This window comes from Bemisia tabaci, chromosome 10 (assembly GCF_918797505.1).
Source record: "Bemisia tabaci chromosome 10, PGI_BMITA_v3".
NCBI lineage: Eukaryota > Metazoa > Arthropoda > Insecta > Hemiptera > Aleyrodidae > Bemisia > Bemisia tabaci.
Genome location: NC_092802.1, coordinates 12,843,171 through 12,870,602, shown reverse-complemented (window position 1 = coordinate 12,870,602; position 27,432 = coordinate 12,843,171). Strand labels below are relative to the sequence as shown.

At 41.1% G+C, this 27,432-nt stretch overlaps 2 protein-coding genes across 2 annotated transcripts; one reads left to right on the top strand and one right to left on the bottom strand.

Moving 5' to 3' along the window:
- The first annotated feature begins 2,999 nt into the window (after positions 1-2,999).
- Positions 3,000-27,432, top strand: LOC140225681 (two pore potassium channel protein sup-9-like). The gene is given in 5 exon segments (XM_072305319.1): positions 3,000-3,292; positions 22,687-22,907; positions 24,554-24,639; positions 24,642-24,711; positions 27,026-27,432. Coding segments are annotated over 4 exon segments (690 nt in total). The 5' UTR covers positions 3,000-3,292; positions 22,687-22,780.
- Positions 4,230-10,515, bottom strand: LOC109044707 (uncharacterized). Its single transcript, XM_019062542.2, has 2 exons — positions 9,198-10,515; positions 4,230-7,020 (listed from the first exon to the last, which is right to left on the bottom strand). Exons 1-2 carry the CDS (start codon positions 10,088-10,090, stop codon positions 6,162-6,164), a joined length of 1,752 nt encoding a protein of 583 aa, XP_018918087.2. The 5' UTR covers positions 10,091-10,515; the 3' UTR covers positions 4,230-6,161.

Genomic DNA, 27,432 nt, shown 5'->3' with positions numbered 1-27,432 from the left:
AATAAAAATTAACTGTTGGCTCTGGATAGAAGTATTTTATGTATGTCGGAGCTGCAATGATTCCCATTCATGACTAAAGTGATAAATTCGAAGTATCTCCAATTGTGACGTCATAACTCTCTGCTCGTTCTTTACTTCTGTAAAAGAAAGCTCAAAAACTTTTTATCTTGAAATTTTATACAAGCGTTCCTCACTCATTAAAATATATTCGCAGAAAATTCCAAGCAAATCTTTCGATTGTATTTCTTTCTTTACTGCAATGAAATGTAGTCTGGAGTTTTGAGACGTCACAGTGGAAGCTATAGCGTTTAAAATTTCTAACATGAATTAAACACGTTAAGATGATTTGATGGATGCCATATTTTGTGTCAAAACGACATGCGATATTTAGCATCGATTGGTTCCATATTTTCAGCTACTCGTCATTTTTCCCGAATTTTGTGATCGCAATTCTGTTGCCAGGAGACTAAAGGATTCATTAACCGATTTTGACAAACAAATTCAACGTAATATGGGCGTGTTTTCTTTCTTAGGGGAAAACACTCGAATGCGATATTCCCTCTCTAAAAAAACACGCCTTTATTACGTTGAATTTGTTTGTCAAAATTGGTAAGTGACTCCTTTAGTCTCCTGGCAACAGAATTGCGATCTCGAAATTCGAGAAAAATGACAAGTAGCTGAGAAAATGGAACTAATCGATGCGATATATCGCATGCAATTCTGAAACAAAATATAGCGTCCATCGAATCACCTTAATACGTCAACTCTTTCGAAGTTACACATTTCTTAAACTGACTGGAGCCGCTGTACATTAGAATGCGCAGTTATATGTAAATATGCATTCCAATTCATAACAAAAGCGGCGCTTGTGGTAAACCTATGGGAAAGAGACGATGTGGACCGCATTAAACAAAAGGAACCAAGCCGCATCACCTGTCACCAAATTTAACTGGGCAATTTAATTTTTTATACGAAAACGGTTGTGCTGATTGTTTGGCAAATTTCAGTGAATTTTCTGCGCAGTACAAAAATCCTTCAACATTTTCAAAGGAATCCGCATGAACGCGTTCTTTCGTAAAAAATTAAATTGCACAGTTTTTGACAGGAGCTGATGTGGCTTGATTTCTCTCTGCTAGACGCGGCCCATGTATGAAACAATTCCCCACTGTGCTGGTTACACGCTCAAATTCCCATCAATTTCCCATCAAATGGTGACTGGTGCGCACCATTTACCATCAAATTTCTGCGGCCTGCAAAAATTTTATGGTAGATGATGGAACTGTGGGGCCATCCTTCATCTGATTTCCACGCAGCCGTGCTTATTTCATGCTTATTTCAATCAACACTCTGTTTGAATTAATTTTACTCATCAATCTAGATAACTCTCGACCGCCATCTTGGTCATCACTTTGATCGGATTTTGACGGAAATTTGAGCGTGTAACCAGGCCGTAAGACCTGGATACACGGCCTCCGTGCCTCAAATGTCCGTCAATTTCCGATCAAATTGATGTCAAAAATGGCGGTCGAGAGTTATCTAAATTGTTATCTAAAAGTAATTAAAACAGCGTGTTGGTGGAAATAAGCATGAAGTAGGCACGGTTGTGTGGAAAGCAAATGGCGGATGCGACCCACAGTTCCATCATCTACCATCAAATTTTTGCAGGCAGCAAAAAAATTGATGGTAGATGTTTGATCGGAAATTGATGAAAGTTTGAGCGTGTATGCGGGCCTCCAACTTTGAATTCGATCAAATTCGCACGAGTTACGTCCAGGTAATATCACGCAAATATGGCATATGTGTGTCTTGCGTACGGATCCAAAACTTCCGTACACTTAAAGCGCTGAAGTTCCGTTGTGTCCGTGTGGCGCGAAAGTGTTTTTGACACAGAGTTTCTTTTCAACTCAACACGCTCTCGGTGGGTGGAACCTCTTCCCCTCTGCGCCCTCGGACGTTATTCATCGAGGCGTCATTGGGAGGAAAAATTAATGGTCTCGAGATCTTTCTATAAGCGCGTGGTTTTGTTCGCCGAGAAGTTTGCAGTGCAGTATAGTGAGCACAGGGGGTATGCTGATGTTTTTTCATTGAGGTTTTGCAGTTCTCGACTAAACTCGCATTCAAGATAATTATTTTGAAGTCATTTGTGTGAAGCCATGAAGTTTCGCCTGTGCCAAAGTGCCGACTGGACTAAATTTTGCAACGAGGAACTACTGTTCCCTGAGTAAATCGTGAAAACGCCTATCTGCGAAGGAACATTAGTGGCACATTTGTTGATTCCTGGAGCCGGTCTCGGATAAAAATGCAAAAATTGCATTCGAGATAATTATGTAGAAGTCATTTGGGTAATGCCATGCAGTTTTGCTATTGCCAAGGTGCCAACTGAACTGCATTTTGCAACGAGGAACTACTATTTCTCGAGTTAACCTTGAAAGCACCTATCTGTGAGGAGACATAAATGAGACATATGCCATTTCCTACAGGAACCAGTGTTATAGTAATTCAAATGTTGTTTTCCCTCCAATTTTTCAGATAATTTTTTTCACAATTTCACCTAAGATTCCTGAAAATTTTAAGGACAAATATGCATAACTTTCCTCAAAAATACATGTTTTATTCGGGGAAATTTGGCAATTCTCGAATGTTCATACGGCGTTCTTCCTTAGCACAAATTTCCTGGTAAAATTGTGAATATTTTCCTTCCAATTTTTCAGATAATTTCAAGGAAAAATATGCATAACTTTCCTCAAAAATACATGTTTTATTTGGGGAAATTTGGCAACTCTCGAATGTTCATACGGCGTTCTTCCTTAGCACGGCAGAATACGACAGAGGACGGAGCCTCCTCTCAGTAAAATAATCCGCACTCAGGCGCTACTAAGCTCATTTGCTTAATCCTCTATTCCTGCAATTACGGTTAACTTCGCTACCGGCAGTATTCCTTTCATTTACGTGTGAAATTCGGCAGCACTGCGGAGCTTTCGGAGGGCGCGAAAGCTGCAGCCTGCGCACGGGACCCCAGCATCCGGGCCGCGGCTCACCGATCACCACCCCGTCGCGCACCGAGCATCGAGACAGCGAGATCGATAACCCAGCCACTCATCTCGAAACGCAGTCCGACACAGTCGCCGGAGACTTAGGCAAAACGCAGTGCACGCCAAACCGATCCGTCTACTCGTACCTATTTTGTACACGCTTTATACTTTTATACGCGCGTCGGGCCTGACGCTGGGCTCGAGAAATGTGCTCGTCTGATTGTGAATGTTCTCGGCGACTTTTGGAGCAGGTTTGATCGGTGAGTTTTGCTTTCGTGAAGGTTTTGGTGTCTCTCGACGCCGAACGCATGAGCGTTGTTTTGGTGAGGTGTTTGCATGTTTGAGGAGCAGCGGTCTAGAAATCACACACACCTTTCCTGTGTCATGGGTCTCCCATGGTATTTTTTTATGGTACTTCCTTTTTACGTATTTCTCTATTGGTCACGTGGTTTTTTTTCTTATGTTTTGTTCTCTGTCCCAGCGAATTAGTCGACAGAAGTTCCGGGAAACTTTATTATATTCTGAGTTCATTAATTTTCGCACGGATGCGTGGCCAAAGGTAAAGGAGTTCAAGGGGTTGCTCCTTCTCTCTTGACCTAAAATCCTTGCCTTTCCCCTAAAAAAGTCATTTTCTAAGATTTTTTTTTCGTTTTTTTTTTTTTACATATCTTCTTTTTTCTAATGGTCACGATTTATTACGTTTCACTGTCTGTCACATGACGAATAAGGCAAAGTTCGTACACTTTTGCCCGGTTATGATAGGCAAGTTTCTTAGGTCCTCTTCAGATACATAGTCAAGGAGAGAAGGGGTATTTTATGGAGTCACCATCCCCCCCTTTAGATTCAGAATTCACTAGGAGACAAATCGTTTGTCGCAACTATAAATGTTTATCATACCTTCAAATTTTGCGGATTTTTTTCTTCTCCCGCGCCTTTAATTTTTCATAAAGAGGCGTTAAATAAATTACAAAACACTGAATAAAACCGCCAAACGTCGCGTTGAGTCTCCCTACAAATTACTTTATCATGGTAGTGATAGCTACTTTCTTTGGTTTTTGAAATAGCCGCAAGAATTGCGGTTATACGCAAGACCGGGTTTTTTTGGACCGCCAAAAATATTTCATTGTTATGTACTTGGAAAATCATTAGCAAAGAAAAGCATTTTTACAGTTTTATTTATTAGAAAAAATAACGATGTATTGCGCAGAATATTTATTACACCAAGCTACATATCATTAAACACTCCTTCCTTATCTGAAAAAAAGAATCATGCCCATACAATATTCATAGAGGATTTCAAGTCCTTTCAACTTTACTGGTCGATTTACGATTTTACTTTTGTGATACTATTTATTTTTTTTTCGTTCTATTTTTCCCAGTAAAAATACGGTCTCAGTCCGCGTTGTTACCGGGACTAAAATAGTTGTTACTAACATAGTAACATTGGTAGTACAACTATAAAATTAGGTAGGACCTAGAATTCACAATACACATTGTTGATCCTACGATTTTTTTCGTATTATGCAGGGCTATAAGAGGGATAGCAACACATCGATGAAAATTGTAAATGTTAGAAATTTCAAGTGGAAATCGTACCTAGGTATATTTTTTAGAATAAAACGAGCAGAAGAACCAATGCTTTAGTCTAAAACTCAAGTTTAGTCCTACGTACAAAGCAATGCAATGGTGTCTAACACAGCGATGGCTTGACCGTATCCCCACGGTCAAAACAGCTGTGTGAACCACAACAAAATAAGTACCATGTAAACAAACATCGACAGAAGATTTATACAATATAATCCCAGTTAAACCTCCCATGGTGAATAAAAATAAAAACCCTGAAAATCAATGAACAAAAAGACTAAACTTATTAGATTTTATTATTTCCAAAGTACTGAATCCCCAAAAATTTTAATTCATGTGGGAACAACGATAAGCATAGTAGCTGAAGTAAATAAGCTCGAGTGTCTACTTCTATTCTAACGATAAATATATGATGTCCCCCAAAACCATAAAACCTAAAATACCGATTGTTGATATAGCATAAATTATGCCCAATCTCTTAAATACCGCAAGTTTACCACCTTCTCGTTTACCATATACCTTTTTGGGCGCTTCTCGTTATCAAATACACCCTTTCCAGCCGTTGAGACACACTATGTAACATGTACCATGGTACATAGTGTGTCACCTTATGGGAAATAACGTCATTCTGGTACAAACGCCAAAATTTGAATATTTTTCATTTTTTTGTGGTTGTAAAAACTGGTATAAAATCTTGAGCTTTGGATAAAAAATGTATGCACGGACGCATTACCCAGCAACATTATTTTTGGGCTTCGTAATGTTTAAATATTTTATATCGAAAACGTTCTCTTTTTTTACAAAGAGATCAAAAAAGAGGTGGTCTTAAGTCTCCTCTAATTGGATACACGGATTAAACCGAGCTTCCTCCTTATCAAATTATTATTAGACTTAAGCTCCATCTTTGGCCTTTAAGAGAACGATCCGATCATCTATTTCATCAGTAATTAATAATTTCTCCAAAATTTCTGAGCATCACACGTTAGAGAACATCGGGTACTTTTACAAAAAATTTGACCGAGAGACCCACCTGGAAATAATTGAATCAGTGAGAACGAAAACACATCAACTCTAAATAATGAGAATAGTGAAGACACACACGAGACCACACAGCGGGTGAAGAAATTAGTCCAAGAAAAAGATTTTTGGTGCCGAAAGGCAAAAACTTAAAGACACTCTGAAAAAAAAATTAAGTTGATTCTACATTTTGGATGTAAAAAAAGTGTGCAAGCACTCACTAAATTCTGATCTAACTGCTGCAGTAGTTACTTTAGCAATGTCAAGATGTAAAATTAACTGCCACATCGGGTAATTTAGCAATCTGTAAGTTCTCGCACACTGTTTTTACATCCAGAATGTTAAATTAACTTCACTTTTTTTCGGTGCACGTTAAAGGTCCAAGTTGGAACAGATGCGCTTATACTTCAATAACCTTCATAAAAATTGACCGTCTTTGATGAAAATTGAGCATTTTCGAGTTACCGAGTTGGTGTGATTTCGTTCTCTCTGATTCAATTCCGATGCATCATCATCATTTTTTTTTACTTACTGCATGATAAATCTATTACTAGGGGAGCTGCCAAATCGTGGCGAGAATCCTCCTCTAGCAGAGGGGTTTGCGAATAACGAGGCGAAATCATGTGATCCTCCTCTATCAGAAGGGTTCGCGAACAACGACGAAAAATCATGTGATCCTCCTCTATCAGAATGGTTCGCGAATAACGAAGCGAAATCATGTGATCCTCCTCTAGCAGAAGGGCTCGCGAATAACGACGAAAAATCATGTGATCCTCCTCTACTGGGAGAACGCATCAACCATGGGTTCACCGGCGTGGATCGTGCAATTCTCTCCGTGATGAGCTTGGCTTCATCCATCGGATACACCTTAAATTCCCGGACATTCGGTTTTGGAAACTGGATACCCACGATTGGAATCGTCTCCCCGCCACTGGCTCGTTTAAAATCCCGCTGAAACCTCCTGGCACTAAGCCGCCCCTCCTCGCTTCCGACGGTAAAGAAAAACGCTTCGATCGGGATTCTTGCAACATCGTTCTCGTTCCAGGCGTAAACCAGAATCTCGTTATTCTTGAGGTCGAAAGGCTCGTTCTGCACGAAATTCGAGGCTTTTAGAAAGGTCCTGAACAGGCCTGGAGCTTGCGGCGCGGTCATATCAAAGCCGCACTGGGTGTGGGAGAAATTAAAGCTGACGCGGTGATAATGAGCCAGCCAATCCCTGAACGAGAAGATGCCTTGAGCATGGCAATGACCGCTCTCTCCTATAGTGTCCTGCTGACTCTCCCCGCAAGCGTATTTCCCGGTTCGTTCGTCAGAGTGCGCGTCTAGCGGGAAGGCGCAGATGACCCCTGTCTTGGTCTTCGTCCATGGGGTCTTCGATTGCGGGTACCTATGTCAGAACAAGAAAAATTGATTTGAGGTATTACTATCACTGAAAAAATAATATGCTGTCTTAGCATCTAGGATGTAAAAAGTGTGTCTGGTGATCCTAATATGTTGCCTTGATTGCCCACGCAGTTGAATTTGCATTCACAGGATGTAAAATTAACTGCGGGGGCTGTAAAGGCAGCATCTTGGGACCACTAGACACTAGACCACTTTGACATCCTCGGTGCTAAAACAGCATATTATTTTTTTCGGTGATCGTGACAAAAGAGAGATGAGACACAATAAACCAAATGCAGAGAACAATACAAACACATTAAAATACAGAAACAAATGGGTATACAAGACTGAGGAGACATAAAACAAACCAGGACGTTTCGGGCTAGTCACATGCCCATTCTCAACTGGAAGAAAAAGCTAAAAATGTAAAAATTAAATCAAGAAATGAGTTGCATGTTAAACAAGAATTGAGTTGCTTACACATTTTGTCGTTTTAATTTTTACATTTTTAGCTTTTTTTTCCAGTTGAGAATGGGCGTATAACTGGCCAGGAACGTTCTGGTTTGTTTCATTTCTCCTCAGCCTCATATGCCAAATTGTTTTTGTACTTTAATGTGTTTTTATTGTTGGTATTACTATCTCGATACAGAAAAACGCTTGCTGCCTTCTTTTTGTAAATTCCAAAATTATCGAACAAGTCTCCTAATTTAGTATGATGGCCCCATAGAGTTAAAGTTCCTAAAGCTCGCACTGTCAGCCATTAAAGAATGAAAAAGAATGAAACTGCGCAGACTTCTCATTTTGTTTGAACAAGAAAAATGATTATTCTGCCACGATTATGTCTCACATGGCAAAGGTTATCATTCTAAAATGTCAAATTTAACAGCGTCTGATTTTATGAGGCCCCCTGAAGAAAGTGTGAAAAAACTCTTCCTCCCGAGCAAAGGTGGAAATAGGAGATAACCTAGGGTCCCACTCTTCCTCCTAGAAGTTTGCTCCACCCATCTTAGAAAACTGCTACAGCTTCCCAAAAATTTGAGAGGTTTTTCTAATTAAGTGCGTAACATATATCTTTCATCTTTGAAATGAATAAATTCGATCAATTTTCCAGTGAAGAGCTCAACATTTTTTCCGAGATTTTTCAATTGTTTTAAAATTTTACTGGAAGACCCCCTTAACGGATTAGGCTGGTTCCGAAGCAGAAAAGTACACTAAGAAAAAAGTCTCTTGGATCCAGAGCCCATAGACTTCTAAACAATTTGACACGAAAAACACTCACGATTCAATCGGATTTCTGCTTGAATCAAAATGAAATCAGCTGAAATCAAGCTTGACTAAACTTAAAATGGACGCATTTATGCGAAATAGAACTATGTGCAAGTGGAAAAATGGGGTGTGGCTCGTTAGTGCTTGGGCCATAAGAACGAATGGGACTTTTAAAGCGCCGGTGACGTCAGCGGTGAGGATCGGGTACATGGCGCGACACGAGCGACGACGACTAGGTCTCGTCGGTTTTTAACTCATGAGCCCTGTCCACAACGCTCTTGTCACATATCCACGGCTCACGAGTTAGTGCTCAGTTCTTTTTGATGTAATGTCAAATCCCGCTTTTACATTTTCTCAAAAGGAACTATATCCTTTTTTACATAGTTTCTTATCCAGCTTCCACGAGCACACTCCATCTTTCCACTTCCACATAGTTCCTTTTAGCATAAATACGTCCAAATGAGCTTGGCTTCCGGTTCCAGCAAAAATCCTATTGCGAATCAAGAGTATTTTTTCTCGTCAATTTTCTTAGAAGTCCAGATTCCGGATCCAAGAGACTTTTTTTTCGAGTCCTCATTTCAATAACATCGACAAACTCATCAAGTAATAGCCTGGTTACACGCTCAAATTTCCGTCAAATTCCGATCAAAACGATGACCAAGATGGCGGTCGAGAGTTATCTAGATTGACGAGTAAAATTAATTAAAACAGCGTGTTGATTGAAATAAGCAAGAAATAAGCGCGGTTGTATGGAAATCAGATGAAGGATGAGCCCCACAGCTCCATCATCTACCATCGAATTTTTGCAGGCCGCAGAAATTTGATGGTAGATGGTGCGCACCAGTCACCATTCGATCGGAAATTGGTGGAAATTTGAGCGTGTAACCAGCACATAATAAAATGCGGAGTTCCTACATGATAAATCCACTGACGTAGCCGTATGGAAACCCGGCCCACTGCGCATCTCGACGTAGATACCCCATGCAGACGGACATTGTCTCCCGGCTGTACTTGCTCAAGGTCCAAGCGTACGGGTTGCGATCGCTGCTGACACCGCGAATCAAAATGCCGGAACATTCGTACGCCGGACTCTCGCCCCTCGGGCCTTCGCAACCCCCGACCGCATTGTTGAAACGCTCGTTCAGCTCGTCTGCCTTCCGCTTCGAAGCAGCTACATCAGAGGCAGAATCCGTAGGAGGGGCTGAATCTGTCTCACCGGAGTCTCCTTCCGTCGAGAAGGGAGTAGGTGTCCTGAATCTTGGCGAGGGGGTCCTCGGAGGTGAACCTGACTCACTTGAGTCTGCTTCTGTCGAGAAGGGTGTGGATGTCCTGAATCTTGGCGAGGGGGTCCTCGGAGGTGAACCTGTCTCACTTGAGTCTGCTTCTGTCGAGAAGGGTGTGGGTGTCTTGAATCTTGGCGAGGGAGTCCTTGGAGGTGAGGAACTTCTCCATGGGTGACTATCCTCTGGTGAGGAGTTACTCCACGTTGCACGCCGTGGTGGTGAGGAGTCACCCCTCTGTGAGCCACTCCATGGTCCGGAGGTTCTCCACAGTGGGAGATCGCTCAATGGTGAGGGATTCCTCGATGGTGAGGGGTTCTTCCATAGTGGGAGATCACCAAATGGCGATGAGCTTTTAAACAGTACTGGGATTCCACTTCCTGGCGAGGTGTTCTTGAATGACGGGCTCCTTAAGGGTGAGGAATGCCTGAATGAGGTGCTCCTTGGGAATGGCGGGGCTGTCTGCTCACCAGCGCTGAGCAAGACGCAGATGGAAAGGAATGATAAATATAGCAATTTTCTATGCATATTTGCGAACGATTGATTGACGAGTAACCAAGCAAAAGTTGGAGAAAGATTTTTTGGTTATTGAAAATCGCAAATTATCGATGATTATGGGCTAAAAATCTAAAATCGACGAATAATTGAAGCTCGTGGATAGTTACAAAACGTGGATGGCTAAATATCTGGCGTTGTCTATTCCTACGAAAGATAAGGGCGTTGTGTTGGTATATCAACCGATGGAAATTTCCTTTAAAATGTCGTGTCATGTATCCTGCTCTACATGATACAAAGAAACATATTTCATTATAATGAAAAGGAAAAGCACTGAACGGGATAAATCAAAGTTGACGTCATTCTTGAACTAATCTCGCAACCCCAGAATGATACGAGAAAGGAGATTTAACTTGCACGACCCAACACTAGAGAACCAGTCAGTTTTCAAGGAAAAAGAGCCGGAATGACTACCATTGCTGCTTAAATACTACCAATGATGTGTCATACTGCGTCATCTAGTTCTGCAAAAGCACTTTAACATGGTAAAGAGTACCTTTGTGAGAAGGAACATACCTGTCGATCAATCATCTCTCAATCCGTGATCTACATATCAGAGCCATCTGTGCAATTAAGCTAACTTTTTTCAGAACGAGAACACTCTGATACTCTGATTTCCATTAGGCCGATCATATACAGGGTGTCCCAGGATTAAGTACGAATATTGAAGGAGTCGATTCTTTGGGTCAAAAGAAGACATTTTTGTGGTATAACTTTTTTTTCGAAAAACGCTTTCCATGGGGGCCCCATTATCCCCCTATTATCAACTCCTATTATTCCCTAATAGTCCCTATTATCTCGAAAACGAGAGAAAAAACGTAGGCGACATTTTTCAATTTTTTTTTAATCTACCCGGAAGACTCCCTTGACGGATTAGGCTGGTTCCAAAACAAAAAAATTACACTAGGAAAAAAGTTTCTTGGATCCAGAGCCCAGACTTCCAAAAAATTTGACATGAAAAACACTTTTGATTCAATCGGATTTCTGCTTGAATCAAAATGAAATCAGCTAAAATCAAGCTTGACTGAACATAAAATGAGCTTGGTTTTCGATTCTAGCAGAAATCCGATTGAATCAAGAGTATTTTCTCTCGTCAATTTATTTGTTAGTCCAGATTCTGGATCCAAGAGACTTTTTTTTGAGTCTTCGTCTCACTAACATCCACAAGCTCATCAAGTGGACGAATTTCTATCAAACAGAACTAAGCGACATGGGGGAGGAAAGGAGAGTGGGGCTTGGATTGACGGGTGTTGCAGAACGCGATGCTCGTTCCATCCTATACTCGCAATGCTTCTCCATGGCGCTTAGTTCCATTTGACAGAACGCGCTATCCGGGTACCTAAAATCCTCAAAAGGAACTCAATTTGGCGCTTAGTTTTGTTTGACAGAAATACGTCAATTTACACTAGGGAAAAAGTCTCTTGGATTCAGAACCTAAACTTCTAAAAAATTTGACACGAAAAATACTCCTGATTCAATCGGATTTCTGCTTGAATAAAAATGAAATCAGCTGAAATCAAGCTTGACTAAACTTAAAATGAGCTTGGTTTTCGATTCCAGCAAAAATCTGATAGAATTAAGAGTATTTTTTCTCGTCAATTTTTTTTAAGAGTCCAGCTTCTGGATCCAAGAGACTATTTTTTCGAGTCTTCACCTCAATAACATCGACAAGCCCATCAAGTAATAAAACACGGAGTTCCTACATAATGAATCCGGTGACGTAGCCGTAAGGAAACCCAGCCCACTGCGCATCTCGACGTAGATACCCCATGCAGACGGACATTTTCTCCCGGCTGTACCGGCTCAAGGTCCAAGCGTACGGGTTGCGATCGCTGCTGCCACCACGAATAAAAATTCCGGCACACTCGTACGCTGGACTCTCGCCCCTCGGGCCTTCGCAACCCCCGACCACATTGTTGAAGCGCTCGTTCAGCTCATCTGCTTACTGCTTCGAAGCAACTACATCAGAAGCAGACTCCGTAGGAGGGGCTGAATGTGTCTTACTAGAGTCTGCTTCCGTCGAGAAGGGTGTAGGTGTCCTGAATTTTGGTGAGGGAATCCTCGGAGGTGAGGCTGTCCTCCATGGGGGACTATCCTCTGGTGAGGAGTTACTCCATGCTGCACGCCGTGGTGGTGAGGAGTTACCCCTCTGTGAGGAACCACTCCATGGTCCGAAGCTTCTCCACAGTGGGAGATCACTCAATGGTGAGGGATTCCTCGATGGCGAAGAGTTCTTCCATAGTGGGAGATCACTTCCTGGCGAGGGCTTACTCATTGGTGAGGTGCTCTTGAATGACGGGCTCCTCAAGGGTGAGGAATGCCTGAATGAGGTGCTCCTTGAAAATGGCGGGGCTGTCAGCTCACCAGCGCTGAGCAGGATGCAGCTCGAAAGGACTGATAAATATAGCAGTTGTCGATACATTATTCGAACGATTGATTAACGAGTAATCCAGCACAAGTTGAAAGAAGATTTTTCGGTTATTAAAAATCGCAAATCCTCGATGATTATGTACTAAAAAAACAAAAATTGATGGAGTATTGAAGAGTGTGGATAATCACAAAGCGTGGATGACTGAATTTCGCAGATTGTCTATTCCTACGAATGATTAGGGCGTTATGTTGGTATTTCAACCGCAGTCAATTTTTTTTAAAATGCCATGTCATGTATTCTGCTCTGCCATGATGCAAAGAAACACGTTTCATTATGATAAAAAAGAAAAACTCTGAATGGAATGGAATGGAATAAAATAAATTTGACGTCATTCTTAAACTGGGCCCGCGACGCCAAAGAAATACGAAAGAGGAAACTTAACTTGTACAGTGTACTACCAAATACTAGAGAGCCAGTCTGGGAAAAAGAGCCGGAGTTACTACGCAACGCATTTATTCATAGAGTTCTCCATCTCCCTTTCCCCCATATTTTCGGTCTCTCTCTATGAATTTTCAAATTCAAGCATCGAGCAAGCTTCACTGACTCGTTCCTGTGATCAGTCGCCCGCATCTTTCTTTATCATATTTTTTATTGCATATAGGCACAAGATGGATTGACAATGACAATGACAATGATGATGATTGACAAGATGGATTGAAAGCTTTTTCGAAGCTAAGCTCCAGTTTTTCCTACTTGGAAACTTCACTTCGGTTTTCACCGCCAAGTACAGCCAACTTCAGTGCTCACGATAGTCTATCCTCTCTGTAACGATTCCATTCTTTAAATATATGCGGATTATACGTCACTCAAAGCTCTTTCGTTCAAATTCTTGCTCTCCCACAAATTCTCACAAATCCCTTTTCGGACATTTCAATCCTTTTTCGTGACATGGTGCAAAACCCGGTCTGTGACTTTTAAGCTCACTTCGAATCAGTTTCCGTTCAACCTCTGTCTTCAACAGTGTTGCCTTAAAGTGTCGAATTTCAGTCTCCGTTAAATCAGTTCAATTTTTTTTTTTTAAGTGTCAAATGCTACGTCTTCATAAATATGGTATATACGACCTTATAAACTTTTTTTTCTAATTCTTTTTCTCGAATCTTTTTTTATTCATTTCCGCGGGTCGCCTGTTTACTTGCCTCATTAATTCGACAATTTTTTCTTATTTTCCTGCCTTTGAAATTTTCTGAACTTTTTGGAGTTTTTTTTCCATTCTCTCCAAACTCTCTCATATCTCCGAGAAATCTCTTTAATTATTAACTTTTTCAAGTTTAGTGACTGTGATACGAATATATTTCGTTATAGTACGATGGGTACAATCGAATAATGGCCAACACCCTGCACTTTTTGATTGGAAATTGCCGCTTTCAGGGATCATTTTTATAGTCATTAGAAGCCCTTTTAGAAGGAGAAGCACTCTGGGGTCCGTGCAGAAACCAAGATGGCGGCCGTTAATGATGGCCGCCAAGCGTTTTTTAAGCGCGCTTTATCGCGGAAACTACGTGTCCGATTTTCGTTTTCTTGATCTCGTTTTGAAGCTAAAATGCTTTTACAGAAGTCTATCTTATAAATTTTTTCGCCCAAGGCACACGTGAATGGTCATTAGGAAAATTTTGAAATTTTGAAATTTCACCCGATTTTCAAGAGCGTTTTATTATTTAACACGCGAGAAAATGACTTTTTTGCCTTAAGTAACGGTGATGGAAAATTATCTGACCTTAAATTTGATACCACAACAATTTTTGTGCGTCAAAAAATGCACCCGCTAGAGCAATGCAAGTGAAGCGTCGGGGTACGCGGTGCGCGGTGAAAACGGCGGAATACGGGCAATTAACGTGCTACGCAAGTTATACGCACGCTATATCTCGGCACATTCTCGTCCGATTTTCATTATTTTGGGGTTATTTAGAAGCTATGTTGAAAGTTAACGAGTGCAACGGATGTACTTGCGTTTTTCCTCCGAATTTTCCCGGTATTTTTCAAAAGAACAGAAAATGTCCAAATTTCCAAAATTTACAACGACGAATAATTTTCAATCGGTTGGAGAAACAAACCTCCTCTCGTATTTTGTAGAAAGATCATTCTCTGGCGTTTAAAATGATAACCATAACCATTTTTGTGCGATGATAAATAAATCCATGAGCTCAATTTTAAGCGCACCCCCGTGGCAAGAACTTTCCGTTAGTAGGCGTTTTGACCCGATTTGTCGCCGCGCCTTATGCAACCTAAGTGGACGCAACCTTGCGTGATTTCCCGGATTCTAAGACAGATTTTCGATAAATCACGATGAACAGAGGGTTATCTCACTTTCCATAAAACTTAATTTGTCTATCAGGATGTATTTTCATCGGTATAGTTGGTATATACGGAGGGGAAAAGGGACAGAAATTCGTACAAATCAACATGAAAGCCTTAAGTCCTGAGTTTTACCCCAAATCGGCAAACGCCTTTCTTTTTTTAAAAAAAAAAGGCCCGGGAAGGCTCTATCGACAACCTATACAACCTATGTCTAGCATTTTTACATATTTTACTCTCCTTTGACGTACGTCAAATCATCGTGACTCCATCCTACCGATTGTGTATGAATTTCTGTTTCAGAACACTTAAACTCTACTCAATGTAACCTTCTTGTACTCAGAATACATACGCACCCTATGCAATGGAATCGACATACTAATGGATACCTCTACGGACCACTTTCATAGTGTTTATACGCCCTTTTACTGTACAGCTGCATCTTTCAATCCTACCTGACTGATCACTAGGTCCCACCTTTTTTTTTCTACTTTCCCTACGCTGGACTCTCGCCCCTCGGGCCTTCGCAACTCCCGACCACATTGTTGAAGTGCTCGTTCAGCTCATCTGCTTTCTACTTCGAAGCAGCTACATCAGAAGCAGAATCCGTAGGAGGGGCTGAATCTGTCTTACAAGAGTCTACTTCCGTCGAGAAGGGTGTGTAAGTGCCCTGGATTTTGGTGAGGGAATCCTCGGAGGTGAGGCTGTCCTCCATTGGGGACTATCCTCTGGTAAGGAGTTACTCCATGTTGCACGCCGTGGTGCACTGGAAAAAAAAACACATTGGATCTAGAGTCCAGACTCTTGAAAACGATGACAAGAAAAAATAGTCTTGATTCAATCAGATTTTTGCTTAAATCAAAAGGAAATCAGCTCAAACTAAGAGGCTTGGTTCTTGATTTAAGCAAGAATCCAATTGAATCAAGAGTATTTTTTCTTGTCGATGTTTTCAAGAGTCTGGACTCTAGATCCAATGTGTTTTTTTTTCCAGTGAGGAGTCACCCCTCTATGAGAAACCACTCCATGGTCCGAAGCTTCTCCACAGTGGGAGATCACTCAATGGTGAGGGATTCCTCGATGGCGAAGAGTTCTTCCATAGTGGGAGATCACTTCCTGGCGAGGGCTTACTCATTGGTGAGGTGCTCTTGAATGACGGGCTCCTCAAGGGTGAGGAATGCCTGAATGAGGTGCTCCTTGAAAATGGCGGGGCTGTCAGCTCACCAGCGCTGAGCAGGATGCAGCTCGAAAGGACTGATAAATATAGCAGTTGTCGATACATTATTCGAACGATTGATTAACGAGTTATCCAGCACAAGTTGAAAGAAGATTTTTCGGTTATTAAAAATCGCAAATCCTCGATGATTATGTACTAAAAGAACAAAAATTGATGGAGTATTGAAGAGTGTGGATAATCACAAAGCGTAGATGACTGAATTTCGCAGATTGTCTATTCCTACGAATGATTAGGGCGTTATGTTGGTATTTCAACCGCAGTCAATTTTTTTTTAAAATGCCATGTCATGTATTCTGCTCTGCCATGATGCAAAGAAACACGTTTCATTATGATAAAAAAGAAAAACTCTGAATGGAATGGAATGGAATAAAATAAATTTGACGTCATTCTTAAACTGGGCCCGCGACGCCAAAGAAATACGAAAGAGGAAACTTAACTTGTACAGTGTACTACCAAATACTAGAGAGCCAGTCTGGGAAAAAGAGCCGGAGTTACTACGCAACGCATTTATTCATAGAGTTCTCCATCTCCCTTTCCCCCATATTTTCGGTCTCTCTCTATGAATTTTCAAATTCAAGCATCGAGCAAGCTTCACTGACTCGTTCCTGTGATCAGTCGCCCGCATCTTTCTTTATCATATTTTTTATTGCATATAGGCACAAGATGGATTGACAATGACAATGACAATGATGATGATTGACAAGATGGATTGAAAGCTTTTTCGAAGCTAAGCTCCAGTTTTTCCTACTTGGAAACTTCACTTCGGTTTTCACCGCCAAGTACAGCCAACTTCAGTGCTCACGATAGTCTATCCTCTCTGTAACGATTCCATTCTTTAAATATATGCGGATTATACGTCACTCAAAGCTCTTTCGTTCAAATTTTTGCTCTCCCACAAATTCCGTTATTTCTTGTACTCGAATCAAGGATTTTTTAGATGCCGTCTAAAACTTAACAAATCCCTTTTCGGACATGTTCAATTGTTCAATCCTTTTTCGTGACAACTGCTATTGCATTTTTATGTCTTACCTATCTCTTGCGTGCAAAAGTCCCTATCCCTCAGCATGAATCTTTTTTATGTAGGCGCACGGAAGTCCAAACTACTGCGTGTCGCGGCTCAGCCCCACGCGACGTAGGTACATACGTCATGGAGAAGAATTTTTTATGTGTTACATTGTAGGCTCCAAATGTAAAGTTGGGTATCCAATTGAGCTTTTCTTAGAAATTAGCTACATTGGTAGTCGTGCACATTAGAGGAAAATTGAGAGAGTTGCGAATGAAATTCCGTGGCCATATTGCGCGTCATTTTCGTATACGTGTTACATCACTGGATGCAGCTTTGATCGCAAAAATCGCAGAAACAGTGTTCGAATAACTCACAGGCGCCAACGCGCCAAATGCGCCTAAAAAATCGGTCATGGTGCCTAAAAAATGAAAGCTCTGCGCCAACGTGGCCCTTAAAAATTGCCCCCTAAAAAGCCGGATTCTCACAGGAAGTCACAAAAAGAAAGGAAGACAATTCTATTTGAACTGAAAAAACTTAGAATCTTCAGCACTACAAGTGAAAGCTTCCTTTTTCAATTCTTCACGATTTCATTCTTAGTGCTTTCATCTTTCCCTACTTACTAGTTCTGTTACTAAAACATCTTGCGTCTAACTTTTCACTAAATGCGCTGTAATATATAGGCAAAAAGTCAATTAGGTCCCTAAAAAATCTTCAATGGCGCCTAAAAATCGGGCTTGATGCGCCACATGGCTCCTAAAACTCAAAGATGAGTTTCGAACACTGCTCAGAAACGATTAATACGTGGAAAAAATGTATACTGAGACAAGTGTCTAAACCTAATTTACAACAGAAAACGTCCAAGAAAGTCACTGGGCTTAATATCTGAAGTTCGTGTTTACCTCCAGTGACATCGGTGGTCACAAATATTTAACTCGCTAGCACCTTCTATTTTATCTCTGTGGTCGCGCACGGATGTTCGGGCTATGCGGTTGTGGTGACGGTGAAACCTCAAAAACTTGCACCTCTTCTTCGGTGTTACATAATCTCCGTTTCTTTTTTTACTTTTCTTTTGTGAAAATAAACCAACGCCATGGGGCGAAATTTTTACAGAATATTCCTCTCACTGGAAAAACACGGAACATTTCAAGATATGAAGTTAATTAGTTTTCCATAAAAAAAATAAGGTACGACAGGAAATTTGCAACGTTCCAAACTGATATAGGGGTTTTTGTAGTTTCCTCATTGCAGGGGCTACACCTTCCACGCACAGTTCCAGCGGATACATACAAAAAGAATATATACGCAAAAAATGTATACATCAGGCTGAGATTGAGCAGAACATCAGGCTGAAATCAGAAATTCCTGGCGCTATTGCTCGAGCGTAATCTTCTTCAAGACTTATTTCAGACACAACAAATTAATTTGCAGCACCTAATCTAGTTAATTAATGAATACAAATTCAGTTAACTTCAACTCGAAAGTATATAGTCAAGCATGGATAGGTGCTCTACAAATCATCTTAAGCACTATATTGAAACTGAAGCACCATTGAAACTCACAACCTACGCCTGCACTGTCGTGCTAAGGAAAAACGCCGTATGAACCTTCTAGCGTTACCAAATTTCCTTTGATGAAACGCGAATTTCTTACTGAATTTATGAATATTTACCTTTCGATTTTTCAAATTATTTTGTACGCAATTTCACCTAAAATTCCTAAAAATTTCAAGGGAAAAAATTCATAACTCTCCTCAAAAATAAAAATTTTGCAGAAAGAAATGTGACAACTCTCGAATGTTCTTACGGCGTTCTTCCTTAGCACGGCAGTGAAGGTAACTATTCGTGCCTAGGACTTATCTTTGTAGTTTAAACGAAGAATTGAAAGCGCTCTGTCGTGATGGGTCCTCATTGTGTATGTGTGTGTGTGTGTGTGCCCGGACAGTCAAAACGCCTTCACTCTTGTGAGTATGAAACAAGGACATCCTTGGAGCTCAAATGGTTGCATCCAGGAGTTTAAATGAAATTTGCATAGTGTGCGTCGTGTTTTGTAGTAAATGTCAAATTAAAAACTTTATCATCTTGCCTTAGAGTCGATATATGTTGGTTTCGTTGCACGAATCATGTTCTATGTATAATTCTGAAGAGGAAATAAACATCAGAATGCTTGAATTCGTATCTTTTCCAGTCACTGGAAGAAGAAAGCCTTTTGGATACAGACTATTAGACATTTTTTCAAGAAAAATACTCTTGATTTAATCGGATTTTTGCTTTAATTAAAAGAAAATCAGCTTAAATTAAGAAGCTTGGCTCTCAATTCAAGCACAAATCCGATAGAATCAAGAGTATTTTTTCTCGTCAAATTTTTTAAGGGTCTCCGGGCTGAATGCTAAAATCGATAGACAAAGCGATAAACAAAGAGGACATAATGAGTATGGAGCGATCCTATTGGTTAATTTGGGTGGTGTTTTATAGACTAAGGGGGTAAACGATGAACTAATAAAAGGATCCCTCGTGAGTTGCCGTCAAGTATCCTGTTACCTACCTTTTTTTGTCCATTCCAACCACCCGCTTTCACCAATAGGATCCCTCCATATTTTTCTCGTCTTCTTTGTCTATGGCTTTGTCTATTAATTTCAACAATCGGCCCGCAGAGGTAAAACGCTCCAAGTCACCTGCTGACCAAAAACTCGCAAGAACTCCCTTAGCCAAAGCTCATTCCCATATTTGTTTCTCATCATTCGGCAAATTTTATTTTATTCTTACTTCGACAAGTCACTCATCAATTAGCATTGGATGAAGACTGTGTCTCCTTTGTTTCTTCTTTTTTTGTGAAAAACGAGTTTTATTCAGGTCTTATAATATACAGGCAGATTTACAAAATTTGACTTATAACTATGTATGTTCTTATTACTAATCGTTGTCAACCAGGTGTTGACACACCGGAACCGCCAATCGGCACTTCGGTGTTTATTCCTTCTTTGTCAATAGCTTTTTCTATCAATTTCAACAATCTGGACTCTGGATCCAAGAGATTTTTTTTCAGTGCTGGTCCTTAAAAAATTCTGTGCAATGCCTTAAGAGGCAAGCCAAGGAGCCCGAATGAGGAGATTGAGGAGCCCGAAAGTCCTCTGAGTGTTTTAAAATTGTTGAATGTTTTTCTCTGTCAAGAGGACAGGAAGGACGTGCGAGCTGACGAGCAGTGCTGCCATTTTAGTTTATCAAAAGATTCCTAAATAATTCCGATTTCCGGAAAAATATTCCGATTTGCCGAAGTTCCTAGAAAAATTCCGAAATAGGCCCGGATTTGGTTCAGAAGATCGTAAAATTTTATCAAAAAGCCCTTAAATTTGATCAAATAAATGGTCAAACTGGCGGAAAACCGCAAATTTCGAGGAAATACCGCAAATGGGAGAAATTCCGGGGATTCCGAAGATTCCGGGTAAAGTTCCGAATTTCGGAATTACATTCGGGAAATTGCAGCTCTCGACTCTGGATCCAAGATAATTTTTTTTTTCAGTGCTGGTCCTTAAAAAGTTCTTTGCAAGGCCTTACGAGGCACGCCAAGTGGGGGTTAAAGAGCCTAAAAGTTCTTACATGCCATCTTTTGAGTGTTTTAAAATTGTTGAATGTTTTCTGGTGTCAACAGGACAGGATAGGACAAGCGGGGTTGACGATTGAAGCAGTGCTGCCATTTTATTTTATCAAAAGACTCCTGAAAAATTCCGATTTCTGGAAACATATTCCGATTTGCCAAAGTTCCGAGAGAATCTGTGTTCCAAAATACCATAGATGACCTACGGCCGGCTGTAAGATTTCCAATAGCCTTTTATAGCCGATGGCGATTAAGCAATCACAGCCAGGCGATAAAGTGTATGCTAAACGTTACTAATTACGGATGCTAGGACTTAGTGAGTTTTTGGACTACTGCTCTCTTTTTGGGCCGTAGTATCTTGATTTATTTTGCGAGGAAAGCTCCGTACTTTTGATGGATGCCTGCCATTCCTAATATATTAGAGCGCCTTCAGTTTCGTATGATGCTGTGCAATACCTCTGGTGTGAAATAGTTGCTTCAAGCGCCGTGCACGCTGCGGCACGGCGACGGCGCGGCGGGCGGCAGCCAGCACGAAACGCGCATTGGCGCCTACAAACCTAACAGGGATACTTCACGCGTTGCGCAATGCGTGAAGTATCCCAGTTAGGTTTGTAGGCGCCAGTGCGTCGCCGCTCCGCTTTGTGTTAGGCTCTAATATTTAATCTGGCGGAGTCAGCGTTATTCAACTCATGATTTTGAAATGTTTGCACATCCTGTATGGATTATTCTCATTTTAATTGATGAAAAAAAATATGTATTAAAGGAAAATATAATGTGTGTTTTGTAAATATTAAGGTGGTTCCGTATCAAACTTAATGATTTCCAAAGCACACGAATTTCTACACAATTTCTTATAGCCTTTTATAATCGATGGCGAAAAAGCAACAGCCAGGCGATAAAGTGTAAAGCCCGGCGATAGGAACTATAGCCGGCTGCATAATTTTTTATCGCTTCGTATAGCCCGGCCGTATGATTTTCTCCGCATTCTACAGCCAGCTATATGATTTTCTGTAGCCTTCTTTAGCCGGCTATAAGAATTCCTATGGTATTTGAAACGCAGCTCTTATCGCCAATTTTTATCAGGGATATTCCGAAATAGGCCCGGATTTAGTTCCGAAGATCGTCAAATTTGATCAAAAAGTCCCTAAATTTGATCAATTAAATGGTCAAACTGGCAAAAAACCGCAAATTTTTCAGGAAATTCCAAAAATAGCTGAAACTTCCGGGGATTCAGAAGATTCCGGGAAACGGCAGCTCTTGACTCAGGATCCAAGTGATTTTTTTTTCAGTGCTGGGCCATAAAAAAATTCTGTGCAAGCCTTGAGGCACACCAAGTGGCGATTAAAGAGCCCAAAAATGGACCACTAGACAAGGTACGAATTTCAGCATTCTGATACATGTTTCTTAACCAAAATTTCACGTAAATACGACGCGCACAACGAAAATTACCGAAATCAACTCCTTCGAAGATATTTAATGATTCTTGATGCGTGAATTCAAACCACCCGCTCATGAAAACTCAATGCTCTACGTGATTCACATCGCGCGCTAAACGTTATCATGACAGTCTCTGGGATATAAAAATCTGGCAACCTCAATCTTGACGCATCGGCTCAGCTGGAGCAAATTGCTCATAGTTTGAACAACACATGGTGGGAAATGAACATTACTCGATTGAGAAGCTTGTTGAAACCGTTGTAGTGCGCGATTTGACTCACGTAGAGCTTTGAGTTTCTTGTGAGCGGGCAGTTCAAATTCCTCGTAACCAATGTGAAATAAAAACGTTAATATCTTCGTTAGGAGTTGGTCTCAGTCATTTTCGTTGGGCGAATCGTGTTCTACGTGAAATTCTAGTTAAGAAACATGTATGAGAATCCTTTAATTCGTACCTTGTCTAGTGGTCCATTCCTGAACGCCGTCCTCTGAGTGTTTTAAAATGTTTAAATATGTTGGTGGCGGTATTTAAATTGTTGAATGTTGTATTTTAATTGTTGAATGTTTCTTGGTGTGAACAGGACAGGAGGGACGCGCGGGTTGACGGTTGAAGAGTGAGGGCGGCTCGGGGCGGAGGATGAGGCGGAGGTTTCCTCGGTCGGGGCAGGATGCGAGATGAAGCGGCAGAACGTGAGAACTCTCTCGCTGGTCGTCTGCACGTTCACCTACCTCCTTGTCGGGGCGGCCGTTTTCGACGCGCTCGAGTCCGACACCGAACGCAAGCGCTGGGATTTCCTCCAAGGTACCCCGAATCGAAATTCCATACTCGGACGTATTTCTACCAGAACGAACTATAGATGACCGGGAAGATCATAGAGAAAATACAGAAGGTGGTGGCAAGGCAGCCATCTGAGGAAAAGTACACCCTAGCGTAAATATTACCTTGCGGTGAGCTAACCATCACCTTGCGGCAAGGTATCGGCCTATCCACCCTCACCGAGCCCTATCCGAGCCCTCGCCGGGTCAGTTCGTGGAACTTAACGACTGGGAATAATTATGCATGGCAACGCTGGGGACGAAAATCGTACCCAACACCAAGGTAGATTTACACAGGTATGGAAAAGTTGAAAATTTCCCATGAGCCTCAGTACGTGTCACATGACTACGTGACGTAGGTTAAGGGGCCCGTTTTTTAATTAAATTACAATCAAATTAACATTCAAACGTGTGTGCGTTTAAACGTTAAAATTAATATCGCATTATCAAAATTGTGCAAAAAATCCCACAAAATTTTGACAAACGATAAACCGAACATAATAAATCAAAATAATCAAAACATTCAAAATGGCTGACGTTAAGGGGCCGCTGGAGAGCCAATCAGAGGCCAGTTGTTAAGTTCTGTCCATACCTGTGTAAATCTACCTTGACCCAACACGGGTATTTCCCGATGCAATGTCGCCTTTTTCAAGCCCTGCGTCTGGATTTGGGTCTACAGTGTTGTCATACGGTTTTAATCCCGGTCGTCGAGTTCCTTAAACTGGCTTGGCGAGGGCTCGGAGAGGATGGATAGGCCGATACCTTGCCGCAAGGTGATGGTTAGCTCACCGCAAGGTAATATTTACGCTAGGGCATGGACTGGCACGCTGTTCAAAAAAAAGTACATTTCAAGATGGAGCCTGGAACCTGTATGAAAACCTACATCACCACTGAATCTAATATTGAAAGTCATTTGGCTTGCATTTTGCAAAAAGGAACCAAGAGCATTAGAATGTTCCTGGGATTGTGCAACTTACATTATTTGCAATCAATTTACCAATCCATGAATAGATGGCGAGATGCCAGCTTACGGAGGATCTCAACCATGACAGATTCCTGTGGAGAGAAGGCGTCGCAGAGCGCCCTAGCGCGCCATAAAAGCGGCATATACATACTTTTAGAGAGCTTACTTACAAAACTTTTTAGAGACCTCAAAGGTGGTTTCACGATAAGTGGAATAGTTTTGTCGCCGTAACAGAAAACACATTTTTCGGTCATATTTTTAGCAGAAATGATAATCACTCGAATTTGTTCGCATTAATCTTCAGAGGGTTACGTATAAGACACTTTCTAATGATTTATTGCTCAACTTCTCAATTAATATTATGTAAACTCCGAAAATGTGCTGTCTGTTACGTGGTCAAAAGTCAGCGTGACAGACAGCACATTTTTGGTCATTTATAAATTGAAATTGAAAAGTAGAGCGCTACATCTTTGAAAAAAGCGTTATAATACGTAACCCTGCGTAGATTAATGCAAAAAAATTCGAGTGATTATCATTACTACTAAAAATATGACCGAAAAATGTGTTGTATGTTACGGCGACAAAACTATTCCAGTTATCGTGAAATCACCCTCAAATTGCCTTGAAGATTTATTTTTTTTCACAAGCTTTGTTTTTTGCCGTTTCAGACATGCGTGATGGGTTGATGAAAAAATATAACATATCAATGGAAGACTACCGCATGTTGGAGATCGTTATGATCGAGAACAAAACCGTAACAAGGCTGGACCGCAATGGAAATTTGCGGGTGCCTTTTACTTCGCCACTGTAGTTTTGGCGATGATTGGTAAGTTTCTAAGAATGTCAATTAATGGATTCAGTAGCTCCTATTCATTTTAATTTTACAGATAATTAGCTCATGAAATTTTTCAGTGAACTTTTTTTTTTTTTGAGACAGCGCTACAAGGCTCTCTGTGAAGGACTAACGGTAACGCCTGAATGCAATTTTAAATACTCAAGGGATGAGCGTGTTGCATACACACAAAAGGAAGGCGCCCTGGCCTCGTTACACTTTTAACAGGACACGGTGGATGTCACTCACTGTGTTTTTCAATAGGTAGTATTTCAGTCTTTACAATTGGACGTATTTGAATCGAAAGGAACTATATCCATTTTGACAAAAGTCCTGAGATCCATAAGAATACGTACAAGATAAGGCTCATGTCACAACGTATATGTATAGTTCATTTTGATTTAAATACGTCCAATTAACGGTCGGAGACTTAGTGTTCCAACTAGTCTTATGTTTCGCTGATCAACAGGCCTCATGATCTACCCGTTGAATACTGTAAACTGCCGTGTTAAGGATAAGAATACATTATAACAATGTCGAGGCGTAAATGGTCGATTATATTTTCGATATTCCCCCATTTGAAGCTATGGTGAGGACTCGATTGTTAAGGTGTTCGTTGTGAACATCCTGTTTATAGATCCTTTTACGTAGGTTCAAATGGTAGATCAATCGATCTATCATGAAGCACGATACACCACTGCATTATGAGCATCTGAAAGTTGCCAAATTTTCCTCGCATATAAAGCATCTATTCTTGAGGAAATTTATGCATATTTTTTTTGAAATTTTAGATTGAATCGCGAATATAACTGTCTAAAAATTTTTTAGACAAACATTTAAAATTTTCTCATGAATTAGTATCTTGTTGAAGGAAATATGGCACTGACTCTTAATCTGGCATCCTCACCGCTTAAACTCCTAGAAAACTTTATTTGATGGCTGTTTGATGAAATACTTAGAGACATTTCCTCAGATGGTTTATCCATCTACATGCGAACATCCGCAATTGGATGTGCCTCTCTTGAAAAATGAATAGCTGTCATATGATTCCAATGCACCGTGGAAGCTGCAACCAATCAGAGTTGGTACTGGCTTTCCGAACGAAGCCTTGAATAAAATGGAATAACGGATAATCTGATTTACGGAGAGAGCTAGGTGAACGTGTAGCAGCAATCTCACCTGGAGAAAATTGCATTATCGAAGAGCAAATCCTATCCCTTGAGGAGGTTGCCTCACTTCAAGCTATGTGCTAACGAGGCAAATAGAATGTTGTATTTTGAAGACAAAATAATGAAATTATCACTGTCTCGGAATAGGTTTATTGATAAATAGTCCCTTCCCCTCCGATAGATACACTCATATTTACAAGCCGCTTTCAAAGTTCGATCTCTACGAAACCTGTTATAGTCTCCTATTTTCTCGAATTCCCATTGGCGCACTCTCAATAACTTCTCTTCAACCTACAGTACCTGTATGCGGGAGAGTATTGCCATCCCAATCCTTTTACTACAGAAAAAGTGTGCCGCTCTCTGATTGGTCGGCTATCATGGAGCCAAAAAATTAGCGCGATAAACAAACCCCAGCCCCTCCGCTCTTGTCCCAATGTAAACAAACAAGATGACGACAAAGTTCTACAAAGTTCTAGTCGTGATTTTGGATGTCATAGACATTTTTTTTATGATCAACTTCTGAATTTAGTTTGGATCAAACTTTGATGGATTTATTGCCGAAATTTAACCTTTGAGTGTGATTATCACTCATTTCTCAGCCGATAATACGTATTCCTCTGGGTCGGGTTTGTTTACATTGGGCCAACTTTGGAGCTCCATGATAACCTAAAACTGATGAACCAATCAGAGAGCGAAACAAAGATGGCAATACTCTCCCGTATACAGGTACTCTACTTCAACACATTGTCTCTTGTTGTTCGGTTATCTCGGATGTTTTTCCAAGCTACTTAACCTCAAAATTAGCTACATGTAACTTCTCACATAGCGACTCTAATCCAGAGGCTCATCTCCATTCTGATGATATCGTCACCTTCCAGGCAAAGTATCACAAGCGCCATGCGACTTTTAAAAATTTCCGCCGCCATTATATTTTTTTACAGAGAAATTTTTCAACGAAGCTGTCCGAAAATTTCACTGAATTTTCTTTGTGCTGCCGATAAATTTAGTGAAATTTCCAAACAGATTCAACCAATAATTTCTCAGTAAAGAAATAAAATGGCGGCGGAAATTTTTAAAACGTCGCATGGTGCTTGTGATACTTTGCCTGGAGGGTGACGATATGTGATTTTTTTCAACAGGTTATGGGCACTCGACCCCCGTGACGATAGGCGGGAAGGCGTTTTGCATGGCGTACGCGATGGTGGGGATCCCCCTGGGCCTGGTCATGTTCCAGTCGATCGGTGAGCGGCTCAACAAGTTCGCCTCGGTGGTGATTCGCCATTTCAAGATCTACATGGGCTGCCACAAGGTCGAGGCCACGGAGATCAACCTCATGTTCGCTACCGGGTTCCTCTCCTTCGTCATCACCACCACGGGGGCTGCCGTCTTCTCCCGCTACGAGGGCTGGAGCTACTTCGACAGCTTCTACTACTGCTTCGTCACGCTCACCACCATCGGCTTCGGCGACTACGTCGCGCTCCAGGTCGGTAGTGATCTAATGGCCTGGTTACACGCTCAAATTTCCGTCAAATTCCGATCGAAATGA